Source organism: Mastigoproctus giganteus, chromosome 12 (assembly GCF_048544385.1).
Source record: "Mastigoproctus giganteus isolate SK-2022 chromosome 12, ASM4854438v1, whole genome shotgun sequence".
NCBI classification, from domain to species: Eukaryota; Metazoa; Arthropoda; class Arachnida; order Uropygi; family Thelyphonidae; genus Mastigoproctus; species Mastigoproctus giganteus.
The window spans coordinates 31994839-32010560 of NC_143586.1; the positions used below are offsets into that span (position 1 = coordinate 31994839).

General features: G+C 36.9%; 1 protein-coding gene across 1 annotated transcript in view; it reads left to right on the forward strand.

The window, feature by feature from the left end:
* Positions 1 to 15722, forward strand: part of LOC150076854 (poly(A) polymerase type 3-like) — a 341061-nt gene that overhangs the window by 305259 nt on the left and 20080 nt on the right. Inside the window, exon 20 of the mRNA XM_090386405.1 lies at positions 4278 to 4454. Coding sequence (XP_090242531.1) covers positions 4278 to 4454 — 177 coding nt within the window. The remainder of the gene's footprint in view (positions 1 to 4277; positions 4455 to 15722) is intronic.

Genomic DNA, 15722 nt, shown 5'->3' on the forward strand with positions numbered 1-15722 from the left:
ACAGTCAGCGTCCGAAAAATGGTGGTATAGTGGAATTTTCAGAATCTTGTCTGGGAAATTGAGGTCTGCGGAATCAAGAGGAAACTGTATAACTATGAGAAGTACCTTAGGTAGATAACTTATTGGATGTCCCTCGTACCTGCTGCAACAACAACAGATGGAAGTTTGTTTTAACAATCAACCATCCATCCTTAATTTGAATTTATGCCCCTTGCAAGAGGAAGGACTATCAACATTAAGTTACCCGATCCATTCAGTTCCCTAAACCAGTGGTGTCCAACCTTTTCCTGTACAGGTGCCATATTCAAGTTAGATTTGCCACACTGAGTGATTCGAGAAAAAATAGTGTGTTACATTTTCAGTGACGTGTACTGCGCAGCCACCAAAGTTAAGCAGAAGGTTTCTTTTATTTCCACTTATTTTAGTGTCAAATGCATAGTTCTTGAAATAATTAACAAAATTTAAAATGCTGTTTTAGTTCACTTTCTGTGCGGGCAGTATAAAAATTATTCTTTGGCGTATCCTGCCTGAGGGCGGTAGATTGGACACTAATCAAATCACATTAAACACATCAATCAAATCTCCTCGCAAGTGCCTAGTCTCTAGATGCTGCATTTGTAGAACTGAAGTAGATGCTGCATTTGCAGAACTGAAGTCCTTCTTGGTAAGATCACCCTTTTGTTTTCTTCACCAATCTTGTTGCCTTTCTCTGCACCACATGTTCCAGCAATCTACATCCTTTCTAAAACAAGTCCTCCAGACCTGTATCCAGTACTCAAGATGTGACCAAAACATGGCTTAGTACAAAAGGATAATCACCTCCTGCTGGCAAAGTTCCTGTCTATAATTGACAAAATCCCATGTTTTGTCACTGATATACAGGAACTGTATAATGCGACAAGATAAAAAAAAACAAAAAAAAAAACAGATAAATAATACCAACTGAATATCAAGTTTTACATTTTAATTTCTAATAAAACATGTTTATACATTATATTGTATTCATTATGATTTTTCTCTTAATATTAAAATTTATGAAGCAGCGACTTCCAAAATGGAAAATATTCAGTTTAATGGTTTTTTATATTCGAAATAGACAAAAAGCATAAAAAATCTTTTAATGAAATAATAAAAAAAAGTGCCTTGTAAACATCAAACAAAAAACACCTTTCCCAAAGATTTACTTTATCCAATACATATGTTAAAATTATTATTAAGATAATATATTAAATAATATATTAAATTGAAACAGATTATGAGATTAAATATTTATCTTTCTTCTTTTGTTGGCATTGTCACATATGAAGTTCACTTTTTACAATGATTGTAGTATCATTGTAAAAAGTGAACTTTATATGTTTTGCCCTCAAAACAATTGCAGACCTAATATTCTTATATAAGTGCAGTGATTCTTGTAGTGTATTGAACAATTTTTAGATAAACCATAAAAATTGCCACTCATTTTCATCAGTATGTGAAAAAGACAAAGTTGACTTTCTTTAGTTTACTAGCTTTAAAATGTCTATTTGTATTCTTTTACAATTGATTATAAAAACATAAATGAATACAGCAGTTTAAATAAAGTTGCTTATGTGTGCTTTCTAACCTTCATTTTTTCAGTGATATGCATTTATTGGAACTGCTTTGGTTTCCTTTTTTTTCTTTCAATTAACCACTTACCTTCCTGTAAACTTTAACAGGAAGGCATACATCCCTCCACTATGCAAGTAGCATAGTGGATATTATTACCATCCTCTCCATGACATGAGGATTTTTATGTGATTTTTTTCACACCTCAGCTCAGTTAGTTGGTATCAGGCTTGGGTGTCATGGTTTTTCCTCCTGGAAATTCGGTGTTTTTGGGCTCAGAGGATAAATCTATTGATATAAATGAAAGTAAAGTTTGCATATTATTCTAGAACAGAAAGGAATCAATTTTCAACCTGCTCTGTTGGTCCTTGGGAAAATTTCAGGTCCAGTTATGATTTCACAACCCTCATTCTCCCAAAAAAATATGCATAAATGAAAGTGTTTTCACATTAAGCAACAAGAAAAATGTGGATTGCTGCCAAATTTCTATGTACAGTAGACTCTCGATTTTATGGGATAGATGGTAAAAAAACAAATCCCGGATAATCAATTTTCCGGTTAATCCAAAAATACAAAAGTTCCCGACATACGTAAGAGATACGTTCTGGGACTTCTTACTTCGTCGAGTTTTACGTAAGTCGGGAATGAGTAATAACATATTGCTACTATATTATTATTTACAAATCTGAACTCCGCGCGATACTTGTTAATGTTTGGCCATTTTCATACATCCTTATTAGTTTAATTTTCTGATCCAAATTGGTGGCTTTCCTTTTGTTGGTAGATTTACTAGTAGCACTGTCACTTATTCTCTTAGTCGGTACCATGATAACAGTCAAAATGAAATTTTTTGAAAAGAACTTCAAAGGGTTAAGGGGGGAACACACTATTATCACCTCACGCGAACTCACATTTCACTAAAGCACATTTCTGTAGGTCACTGTTCGTGCATCTAATTATAAATGGGTAGTAAACTCGATATTGTTGCATTTGTGATAATACTGATAGCTGGAATTGTGTGGGTTTTTACATTATTATGGTGAAATGTGTCTCCTTCACTGAAATCTTCAGTCATATAAAAAAAAAGAACCATAAATAAATTGTAAAAATCTTCTCTTCTTTCCTATTTTTTTGCTTGTTACTTCGTGTCTCACTTGTGAAATTTGTGCATGCCATGATCGTTGTTATTGATTGCTTATTTTATTTATTTATTATTTTTGTTTTAAAATTTTACAATCCTAATAAAAAAAAAAAAAAAAAAAAAATTGGGCGGAAAAAAATTTACATAAATCCGTAGTTACGTAAGTCGGGGACTTACTGTATCGAAAAATATTCAGCAACCTACGTAAAAAATATGCCGATAGATAAAAAAACGAAAAACCTACCACGTACTACTCCCATGTACAATACAATGCATCCCTTTATTTTTTGCAATGTCGATTTTAAGTCTAACAGCTTTCCTATATTTTTTTATGATGTCAATTTTAAATCTTCCCTTTATTTTTTAAGATGTTGCGTATGGTTTGGTCATCAACATTATAATGGTTCTTTAGAGATTTAACGGATGCACTGTTTTCAAACTTTTGAATAATTTCAAGTTTAACTGAAAACGCAACTCTTTTGCGTTTACCCATCATTTTCGTGATTTCTAAACAAAAAATAAAATTACTATAAAAAAATTTCTGACATCGGTGACATAAATAACAAAACAAAATTTGTCCTTTTGCACTGCAATGGAACATAACAATCAATGCAATGCACTAAAACAAACTAAACATTTGTCTCTTTGTTTATTTTATTTATTTATTTTTTCTTCTTTTTTTTTTTTTTAAGCGGCAGGTGTGAAGACAGCAGGAGTTGCAAGATAATAGGCACACTAATCTCCCAATGACGACTTATAATGCTGCTTGTCGCTTATTTATGACTTGCAAAATATCTGTTTATACCTATTCTAGTTATTACTTGAATTTTATGATTTCAGGTCGATTCTTTCTTCTTTTTTTTTTATTTGGAGTCTTGAAGTGTCCCGGTTAATCGAGAGTTTGCTGTATATTCTGTTAGCCCTTGGGATGGGTCTAAGTTCAGTTCTATTTTTGTGACATTCCTTCCCTAGTTTTCTCTTACAGTAATATTACTATAAATTAGGAACAAGAGCTCCAATCTATTTAAAAATTTCAGTGCTTCATTGGAATATTTTAGGAATCAGTTATTACTAATTGCTGCAGCACCCGAAATGTGTTAACATTTCAAATACATTAACTAACTTGTTCATATGGCAAATTGGCCACAAAACATACACTATTTACAGACACAATATACTGCACTGCATAGCCTTAGTACACACACACACACCTTAGCAACTAAATTAGTTTTATGTAATGGAATGACTGCAATTTTTGAAGTTTACAAAAACAAGGAGAGCATGAGAAACAATAGAATGCCAGAAAGAGTATCCTTTCTTAAGGCAGGGTGAAAGAAGGAGAGAGAGAGAGAGAGAGAGAGAGAGAGAGAGAGAGAGCATTGATTACACTAATTGCTCTCTAGACTTGGTTTTTTCAGGACAAAATTATTAACTCAAAGTAGCTCCTTCCTGCTCCGTAGTAAAAAGTTTATTATGGACTTAATATATAATGAATGCTTTTCTAATTTTTATATGAATTTAATGCAATTATCTTTTTCTCTTGTAGGCCACCACCCCAAATTGCACACCACAAAATAGTCCTGGAGCAACACCAACCAACTCTGACACAAAGATTGAAAATAAAAAGACACTTAATCAAAGCAAATCTGATTCTTGTCTGTCATCATCCGTTAGTAGTACCACCTCCCCTCCCGTCAAATCAAATAGGCTGTCTACTCCTTTGGTGAGTTAAACTGTGTATTATATGAATTTTTATGTAAATAGTTGGAGAGATTACTTTGTGTGTGTGAGAGAGGGCAAAATAAACCTTGTATGATTTGACTGATGTGTGTTGTGATTCTCATAGACTATGTTCAGAAGGATAGTGCCATCACCAGAATATGTTACTCCAGCCTTCTGTACAATTTACATGTAGCTTTCAAAGGAAAAACAGCTAGGAAAACTGATGGATGCCCCTGAACATAAATCGTGTCTGACAACACACAGTGTGGCTTTGAAATTTTAATGTATAGCCCATTGTCCCTTTAGATGTCTTCCTCTTCATCCTGGATTCCTTTTTTCACAGCAAACATTTTTCAGACATCGGCTTTTTTAATGTTACAAAGTCCCTCACTATTGCTTCCTGAAAGAGAGAGAAAAAGAAGATTATGTGAGACTACCTGAAAGAGTACCTAACACTGATTTTGGAAAGGTCTCTCATGTTTTCAGAAGTCTCTTTATCTCAACCAGAAAAATTCTACAAAAGCTGCCACCAGAAGTGTATTTGTCAGTGGCAGAAGTGTGTTGTCTTAGCTTGTGCTTATGTAGAAAGGAACTAATAAATACATGATTTCATTATTTTGTCACCTAAGATTCTAAGTGCATGTGGATCTGTATTGCACTACCCTCTTAAATAAAATTATTGCCTTTTCTTCCATCTTTTTCTTTCATGTGAAAGGCTACTCATTTCATTCATCAAGGCAAATTGATAATTTTGTAGCACACAAAGAAATAAAAGGAAGGTAAGCTTTCAATTTAAAATTTTTGAATTGTTGAAGTAGTCAGTTTTAATAATATGAGAGTTGAAAGGCATTTTAAAAATTGTTAAAAACACTTACCATCCTGAGTACTGTAGATGTGGCCATCCCACTTAGCAAGCCTAAAAATGGGAATGAAATGGTGTGATACAGGCTTGCACTGGGAGTATTTCAACACTAAAGTTGAAATCAAATTAAATTTCTTTGCTTTGCTGCCTTCAATTTTTGATTATGGGGATTGTTCTGCTCCTGCTAAAGACAAATGCCAAGTATTCAGTGCTAAGGCCTGGGCTGATGTTCAGCTTAAAGACAGATACCTTTATCCATTTATAGTAATATTACTATAAATTAGGAACAAGAGCTCGGCTTTATTTAAAAATTTCAGTGCTTCATTGGAATATTTTAGGAATCTTTGTAACAAATTTCATGTCAGTGAGTTGATTTATTTTGTTATAAATCATGAATTATTACTAATTGCTGCAGCACCTGAAATGTTAACACACCGAAAACATTAACTAACTTGTTCATCTGGCAGTTTTGCCACAAAACATACACTATTTAGAGACACAATATACTGACACTGCATAGCCTTAGTAGTCACACACACATATCTTAGCAACTAAATTAGTTTTATGTAATGGAAGGACTGCAATTTTGAGGTTTACAAAAAACAAGGAGAGCATGAGGAAACAATAGAATGCCAGAAAAGGTGTGTGTGTGTGTGTGTGTGTGTGTGTGTGTGTGTGTGTGTGTGTGTGTGTGTGTGTGTGTGTGTGTGTGTCATACATAAAGTTATCCATTCTGTCTGTGTTGTTGATTTAATCATATAGCATTATCTGAACAGAAAAATCTGCTATACAGTTAAAAATTTGAAAGACACTGCCAGGACAGCTGTGTTCTGGCAGTCAAGCAAAAAACTTCCATATATGCACCTAACGTTTTTTGATCCCTTTATCTATGCAAAGTATAACTGGAGATGGGCCTATCTCCAGTGAAACCTCTGCCCCACAGCTATTTCCATCCCCATATCATTTTCACTTATGCCAAAAAGATGATCTGCATGATTTTTTTATTTCTCCTTTCCCTGGTTGAAATGCTGTTTTAAATATCATGATTCTAATATTTGCTCAGATCTTTTCTGAAATTATTCTTGTAGGAATAAGATCCTTTATTTGCTGTTATTATTATTTTTTTATGAAAACCCCAAACAGAGATATTAGAACCTATAGTGCTTGTGTTGGAGGTTAAGAAGACCAAAGAAGATAAATGTTGGCATTATACTTGAACTTCTGTAGACTAATTTTCAGGAAATACGTACGAAGGAAGGTTGTTCCAGAAAATGACAGTGGAATGAATAAACGAGGAGGATGAAAAGTTGGTTCTGTGAGTTTGAAGTTGAACAGTAAATGGATGTTAGCTGGTGGCGGCACGTGTTTGGACTGTTTTGAAAGAGGGAGCAGGAATAATAGAAGCCAATTCAGAAGAACAGTGCCCTTAGAAGTATCTGTAGAAAAGGCATGCAGCAGAAACAGTACGTCTGAGACAGCGAGTAGAGAGACTGTTAGAGAGGAGTCATTAACATAACTGCCCTCTTCTGAGTGGAATCTAGAAGCCTGAGAGAGGTTTTGGGGGCACTGCTCCGGATGTGGGAACAATATTCCATGGTAGGGTGGATTTGCAATTTGTACAGAGTGAACAGATGTTTGGAAGAAAGGAATGCCGAGAGCAAAAGAGAAAACCAATATTTTTAGATGCAGAGGAAGCAATATTTGTAATGTGCTTGTGCAAAGAGAGATTAGAAGTCAGGGTAATCCCCAAAAGAGATATATCATTTTGCCTAGAAATCGGAGTGTCACCAAAGATAAGCATAGGAGCAGAAGAATCCTTTTTGCAAAATATAAGACAGAGTCAACTAAGTTGTCTTTGTCCCACTGGAGATCGGCATTTAAGGAATTGGTAGTGGATATTCAAGAAATTGAACTTGATTGAGCAGGGCGAGGTTTCTCAAACTGAAAGTGGAGTGCAATGCACTATCATCAGCAAAATTGTAGATGGGATTTCTGGTCAATGGAAGAAGGTCGTTAATATACAAGAGGAAAAGAGTGGAGGAAAGAACTGAACCTTGGGGGACACCAGCATTATTGGAGAAGGTAGAAGACAGAGAGCTATCTACCATCGCCCTCAGTGAGCGATCAGAGAGAAAACTGAATAAGCAATTACAAAAAACAGTTGGCAAACCATAAGATGGAAGCGTGTTAAGAACACCTTTATGCCAAACATGATTGAAAGCCTTTGAGATGTCAAGAGCACCTGCTTGTGTTTCAACCAAACTTTTCCATTGAATTTGTCCATAAATGGGTAACATAAGCCAGAATATCACCAGTGGATCAACACTGACGGAATCCATAATGGCAATTGTTGATCAGACGGAAGGTTTCTAGGTAGTTTAAGAGTTGGCGGTTAAATGATTTCCCATCACTTTAGAAAGAGTAGAAGTAATTGCAATGGGTCGATAATTGGATGGGAGGATTTGTCGCCCTTTTTAGGAACTGCTGGATATGAGCAAATTTCCAAGCAGAAGGAAAAACACCTTTGGAATAAGAAAGTGAAAAAAAGCGGCAAAGGACAGGAGTAAGTTCAGGAGCACAGGTTTTGAGAACATGTGGAAAAATACCATCAGGTCTAGAGCTTTCTTATCATTAAGATTCGTCAAAATCTTTCTGACATCCTTTTGACGGAAGACGACAGGAGACATTAAATGGAGCTTGTTGGGAGTGGTGGAGGGTGTTTTACCAAGATCATTAATAAATGAGTTGGAAGAAAAATGGAATGCTAGCAGATCGGCTTTATCCCTGGCTGAAGTAACAACAGAACCATCTGGTTTTGACAGGTGGCAGCAGAGATGGGCAAAAGTTGCAGCCAATAGCGTTGGCACTGAGACCAGAATTCTCGGCTACAGTTAGGGCAAGAAGCAAGTTTTCTACTCTTAACCTGTTCAAAATCTAGTTTGGACTGACTAATAACTGTTTTACAATTGTTGCGAGCTTTGGTATAGGCAGAAAATGAAACTGAACAATTGGAAACAAGCTAATTATGATATACAACATTCTTCTCTTTAACAGCCTTAGCACATTTATTGGAAAACCAAGGTTTTAGATAAAGGACGAGATTTTAAAGTGGAGTGTGGAATAAAGGATTCCATTCCTACAAGAATAATTTCACTGACACGATCTGACCATATGTTCACATCAGATGTTTTTAAACAGTAATCCGACCAAGGAAAAGAAGAAAATAAATCCCACTTTGCATTCTCATAATACCAAACAATACTAGGTTGGAATAGCCATGAGGTAAAGGCTCCATTGGAGAAGAGACAATCACCAAGTTGTGATCTGAGGTACCTAAAGGACCACTCACTTCAACCGTGTACTTATAAGGGTTTGTGAGAAAAAGATGAAGCATGTTGGCTGTATGGTTAGGAATGTCCGGTATTTTTGTAGGTAAATGAACAATCTGTGCAAGGTCATTAGTAATTGCAAAAACCTCAGCATCTCGACCAGCTGGGTCGGTGTGACTAGAAAACGGAAACTGCCTGGAGTTGCGAACTTTGAGGTAGAGAGATTTTAAGCCAGAGATCGGAATGGACATGTGAACAGGTACCACCTTCAAGGCAAAAGGAATCATACAGTGAATAATTTGGCTGTTTGATTCCTGTATGGCTAATAATTTGGCTGTATGAAACTGAGATGAGCAATAATTGAATCAACCGATAACTGAGATTCTGTCAGAAAAAGTACATGGGGTTTGGCAGACAAAGTGTAAATGGACATTGTTGAGATTAGAATTGAGACCATGTATATGAACTAGGAAGTGTTTGGGAGGCTTAGATCTTTTTGCAGATAAACTTATTCTATTAGTTTGACAATTCATGGTGTATTCAATAGTAAGAAAAGGTGGGGGAAGAACATGCTGTATGAACTAATGAAATTTTTTGATATGGAGTACACATGGTAAGAATATACCCAAATTCTTGACATAATGTGGCCTCAACAATGCCCCCCACATACACACACACTACTTGCACTCCCTGCAGTCACTATCTGGCAGAGTAGAGGTAGCAAAGTTATATACTAGCTGATCCAGAAGCCTTCTAAAGAGTTACCAATAGGTTCGGTCCGGTGTACTAACTAGCGGCCAGCCTGCGAACACCATTTTAGAGCTGTCTTGCAATGATGAACACCGTTTTAGAGATCCAATCTTGCAATGATGTTCATCATAACCTCAAAAATCATCAGTCATTCTGCATGATGGAACAGATGGGGAAGGGTTGACTGGAACTTAGCTCTGGAGACGAAACATGCGTTCACCACTTCAAGCGTCCAATAAACAAAGTGGTGGTATTGCACCAGTTGATGATAGTCATCTAACACCTAGAATTCTACCGTATTCTACTCTCTTGGTCTGAGTGCAAAACATCTTGTTCCTCTCCTCCCTTCCCTCCAGTTTTATGCTTGCTGCCTTGGCACTGGACAGCACATTAACTAAAAAATTGTATTGGTTAATTCTGAAGAATGCTCAAGTAAGCAGATGAAACAGCAATGCAACTTAATACTAGATTCTACCAGTTGTGCCAGCGAGTGAAAGCACCAGGTTCCAGAATGCTTATTAGAATAGATACAGAGAAAAGCTACTACTTGTAGCACTTAAGGAAATTTACTCTATATATCATATGTATCATTCTTGCTTATATAAAATTGTAGGTATATGCTGTTATTATTATCATTTTTAGACATGTTAACATATATGCATAATGCACTTATTGTCTTCACCATGTTACTGCATCCATCTGAATGTAAAAACTCAACTCCTGATGGATGGATAAGATTTTCATAAAATTTTATATTTGACTCTTTTAGAAAAATTTTCCAAGACATCTGAAGTTTCATTAAAATCGGGCCAGTAGAAATTCCAGCAATAATAATAAAGGTAGTAAAGAACATCTCACTCTCTACCACATTCTACTTAGCATTAGTAAAGGCTTATACAGCATCAGCCAAAAAAAATCATAATTTTACCCATCCACTCGCTCTAAATGTTTGTCTAGTTCTGCATTGAATCTGTTTAATTTTTCAACTTTTACAACAACAAATGGAAGTTTGTTCCAGCAATCAACCACTTGCAGGCTAAAGGCAAACTTTTACACATCCATCCTACAGCTATCTTTCCTCACTTTGAATTTATGACATCTCAGGTGATTATTCTGAGCAAGAGGAAGAATCCCTTCAGCATTGAGCGTGTTCAAACAATTCAAGGCCTTATACACCTCAATCAGATCACCTCATAGGTGCCTAGTCTCCAGACACTGTAATTTGCAAAACTTAAGCCTTTCTTCATAAGAGCATCCCTTTGTTCCATTCACTAATCTTGTTGCCCTTCTCTGTGCTCGTTCCAGCAGCTCTACATCCTTCTTAAGATGAGGCCTCTAGATCTGTATACAGTACTCAAGGTGTGATCTGACCATTGTGTTATACAAGGCGATAATCACCACCTTATCCCTGCTTGTAAAATTCCTGTATATCATTGACAAGACACCATGAACCACTCTTACAGACCATCTGCACTGCTCAGGAAACTTCATATCTGACTGCACAATTACCACCAGGTCCTTTTCATTCTCTACCAGTGTCAGTGTAGTACCACAGAGTTGATACGTTACACTGGGGTTACTGCTTCCCATATGCAGTACTTTACATTTGTCAATTTTAAATTTCAGTTGCCACCTCTCAGCCCATCTGCTCAACATTTCTAGATCCTGTTGCGGTAGCGTACTGTCATTAGTGTCATTAACAACCCTGCCGAGTTTCGTATCATCTGCAAACTTAGGCATTAAGCCTGATATACCATCATCATTATCATTAATAAATAATGACACTGATAACTAATAACATTAGTCCACGAAGAGCAGTGCCCATTGATTACCACTCTCTGCCTTCTCCCATTCCATGGCAGCAATTTGCCTCCAGTGCCACACTGCTCCAATTTGTGTAGCAGTCTTCCATTTGTAACAGTATCAAAAGCCTTTCTAAAGTCCAAATATATCATATTAAAATTATTCTTTGCATCCAGTCCTTTTGTGACCACATCATAGTATCCAATATAATTGGTCAGGCAAGACTTCCCTTAACAAACCCGTGCTGTGTCTGAGCTATAACTGAAGTCTTGTCTAGATGATCCTGCAGTGCTTCTTTAACTAGTGCCTCCATTAATTTCCCTGGAACAAAAGTTAAACTAACAGGTCTGTAATTACTTGTGTCACCCTTTGTTCCTCCTTTGTGAATTGGGGTCACATTTACAATCTCCAGTCCATGAGTATCTCCCCTGAGTCCAAGGAAGCTCTTATAATTATGGCAAAGGGTTTGCTGCCTCCTTTAATATAACTAGATAGATCCTATTCACCCCAAGTGCCTTTCTTATGTTTATCTTAAACAATTTCTCCTCCATTTTACTCTTTAAGTTATTACAAAATCATCTAGCTCACTGCCAAAGTTTAATATATCTCTGGCATTCCCCTCCCTGCATAACTCCTCATGCGTGAATGTAGATGCAAAATAATACTCATTTAGTTTGTTAGCTACCTGAGCAGGTTCATCAAAAGTTGAACCATCGATATCAAGTGAATCAATCTGATTCGTCCCCGTCCTTCTAGAGTTTACATAAGTAAAGAACTCTTTGCTGTATTTCTTTGCATCATTTGACAAAGATTTCTCATAATCTGCCTTTGCTTACCTAGCCTTCTTTGTGACTTGGTTACAGACCAGCTTAAATCTATCATAGGCTTCCGTTTCACCTGTTAATTTATATATATGCCATGCATTTTTCTTCTCTGCCACGAGTCTCATTACTTCATCTGACATCCAATTAGGCCTAAACTTTGAACAGTATTTCTTAGTTGGGACAAAATGCCCAGTAGCTTTCAAGATTACTTTCTTGAATGATTCCCATTTAGTATTTGCTGTTGGTAAGATCATCAGTTGGTCCCACCGTATAGAATTTAAAAACTGTCTCAGACCACCGTTGTCACTTTTACAAAAGCAAAAAACCCTTCCCTTTACCCCTGATGGTTGTTATCTCTTTGAGGAAATGCCACTTCAGCACACTGTGATCACTGCCTTCTAGTGGTTCCTTTATCTGCAGATTCTTAATGCATGAAAAATCACTACTGATAATCAGATCAAGAGTGTTACTCCCTCTAGTTACATGCTGCTGTAGAAAACAATCATCCAATAAATCAACAAAAGACTTGCTATTGTGGCCAACCCACAAATTCCAGTTAATATCTGGGAAATTAAAATCCCCCATTACAAGACACTCTGATTTACTGGCCCACTCTATTTCTCTGTACAGTTGTTTATTATACTCCTCAGTCTCAATTTTCCTTTCCTATTGCTTATCACCCAAACTGACTCAACACCGCTCTGTCCACATGGGTGGACAGAGGAAGTACAAGCCAAGTACTTCCTTGGATTTTATGTGTTACTTAACTAATAGCATAACCCCTCCTCCCTTCCTATCCTGTCTATCCTTCCTGTACACATTGTACTCCCCAATTTCCATTTTTGCAATGCTTATGTCTGTGTGACACCCTGTCTGATATCCCAACAATATCTGCCTTTGATTCCCTTTCACCTCTGCTAACAGCTACTGTTAATCTATTAGTCCATGTATCCTCCGAAGCTAGAAGTTTTCCGACCCACTTAACACTGCCTTGATAGCATCAACAAATATTCTTGCACCCTTTTTATTTAAGTGTATCCCATCCCTGTAGAAGCAGTCTCTCCTGTTAACAAGCACAGAACAGGCTGAGAAAAGTTCTACCACTTGTGAGCCTTGCATAATCTCTCCAGGGCCAAATTGATCGACAAGGCTCTCATCATATACTCCCTTCTATTGTGTCCATCAGAATTGCAAACATTTCAACCCTAACTCATGACTTTTTTCAACATTTACCTGTATTCGTTAAGTAATTTTGCCACTCTCCTACTCTTAATATCATTAGTGCCAACGTGTACAACAATATCACCTTTTGTGCCCTTAAAAGATATCTGCTCTAAAACATCCTCAACCTTTGCCCCTGGCAGATGTACTCTAGTCCTGTTCCAGCTATCCTTTTTTGCATAATATATTCCCTATTTCCCTGACAAAAGAATCACCGACAACAACTAGTTCCTATGGGACCAGAGCATTCTGCCATGGGGTTGCCACTGTGGTGCATACTCTGGTGTTGATATGGGCAGCTCAGTGCTTGATGGACCCCTCAAGTTAAATCCTTCAAGGGCATCTACCCTGTCCTTCAAGCTCTCATATAGGCCCATAACAACGCTGAGTTGGTGCCTGATTTCCTCACACTCCTTACATCACGCACACACAAAGACATTCCCCTTGGCAATATCGTATCCCGTTCCTGAATAACCCACAAACATCAAACAAGCAGTACATTTCAAAAGGCTGTGATTCAGAGGACAACCATCCCCCTCAGTTCTCCCCTGAACCACAGCACTCCCATTAGCTTGAGCCTTTTGCTTTGCTGCTCTGGTCTGAATCATGATTTAGATTCAATTTCAGTACAAAAAATATTACACTTAACTTATATCCCAATGCAGTTATAACTATAATATTTATATATATATATTTATATATATATATATATATGTGTGTGTGTGTGTGAAGTTATGTAAAAGAATATAAGAAATAGAAAAGGAAAGAGTGGCAGAACAGATTAATGCCATCAAATTTATGATTGTACATTACATCTGTCTGTGTACAGGGTGTCTCGAAAATATTGGAACAAACGTTTAGGGGAGGTAGGTAACATCTAAAGGAATGTGAATCGCATAGGAACCCATAACCAGAAACATCACGGGAAAGTAGTAGCAGAGTTACAAGACAGTAATTAGTGGCAAACATTTATTTGACATAATATTAACAATGGAGTACGAGATGGGTGCATTTTGTGATGTTACAACAGATGCTCGAAGGTTCCACCATGAGACGCGATGCATGCGTGATACCGACGCAGTATGGATTGGTGGACACGGTCGAACACACCTAGTTTCTTTGACAGTAGCAGCAGCGCTACTGAAATGGGTCTCACCACGAGATCCATTTCCGTCTCCACAGGCAATTCATACACAATAGATTTGAAGGCCCTCCACAGAAAGAAATAAAGGCTGAATAAATCAGGTGAGCGTGGGGACCAGGCAACGGGTCCACCACGGCCAATCCATCGACGCCCAAAACACCTGTTCAAATGGTCACGAACACATCTTCCATAATGGGCAGGCGCCCCGTCATGTTGAAACCAAATGTTGCGTCTCACATTTGCTGGAACATCATCAAGTAACCCTGGTAGAACTTGTTCAAGAAAGATCCGATATTTCGCGGAGTTCATGTGGGATGGTAACAGGTATGGGCTGACTAAGCAGTCACCGACCATACCTGCCCACACATTTATTGCGAAGCGATGTTGTGCCGCATGGGGGCACATACTGTGTGGGTCCTCTGCTAATCCATACACTAGGTGCATGTCTGCCAGCTCACAGTTCGTATATCAATGCATGCTTCTCGTGCTGCGACTACTGCTTGAATGAGTAAACCAGAAATTTTCCCTCTCGCGAACTGATGAACAGCGCCATGTACCGACTTACGGTGACTTTTCCGGTTATGGGTTCCTATGTGATTCACATTCCTTTAGATGTTACCTACCTCCCCTAAATGTTTGTACCAATATTTTTGAGTCACCCTGTATAACAATTTTTTAGTTAATTATAATACCAACAAGATAAATTGGAGAATTTAGCAAAAGTATTAGGGGTAAAACTATACTCATTAGTTCAAAGCGCCAAGTTTAGTTAAACCTAAGTTGGACTTCTTTGTTGTACCCTATAAATAAAAATAAAATAGTAAAATTAAAATGATAATATAGCTAATTATAGATATAGGGATACATTGAATTGATCATTAACAAGGACTAGCTTCACTCAATATATCCCATCAATAATTTCTCATTTTCTAAATTTAGCAGACAACTCGGTTATTCTACCAGTTTTCTGCTAAATTTAAGGTATATTAAAGTAATTAAGCCAATTTGATTATATATTCACAGTAAATTATCAGTATATTTGAACATAGGAAAACTGGCAAACAGAAACAGATAGCTTCAGCTAATTATTGATGGGATATATTGAGTGGAGCTAGCCCTTGTTAATGTTCTATTCAATGTATCCATATATCTATAGTTAGCTATATTATCATTTTAATTTTACTATTTCATTTTATTTTATTTTATTATATGTGTTTATTTATAGGGTACAACAAAGAAGTCCAACTCAGGTTAACTAAACTTGGCACTTTGAACTAATGAGTATAGTTTTCACCCCTAAATACTTTTGCTAAATTCTCCAATTTATCTAGTTAGT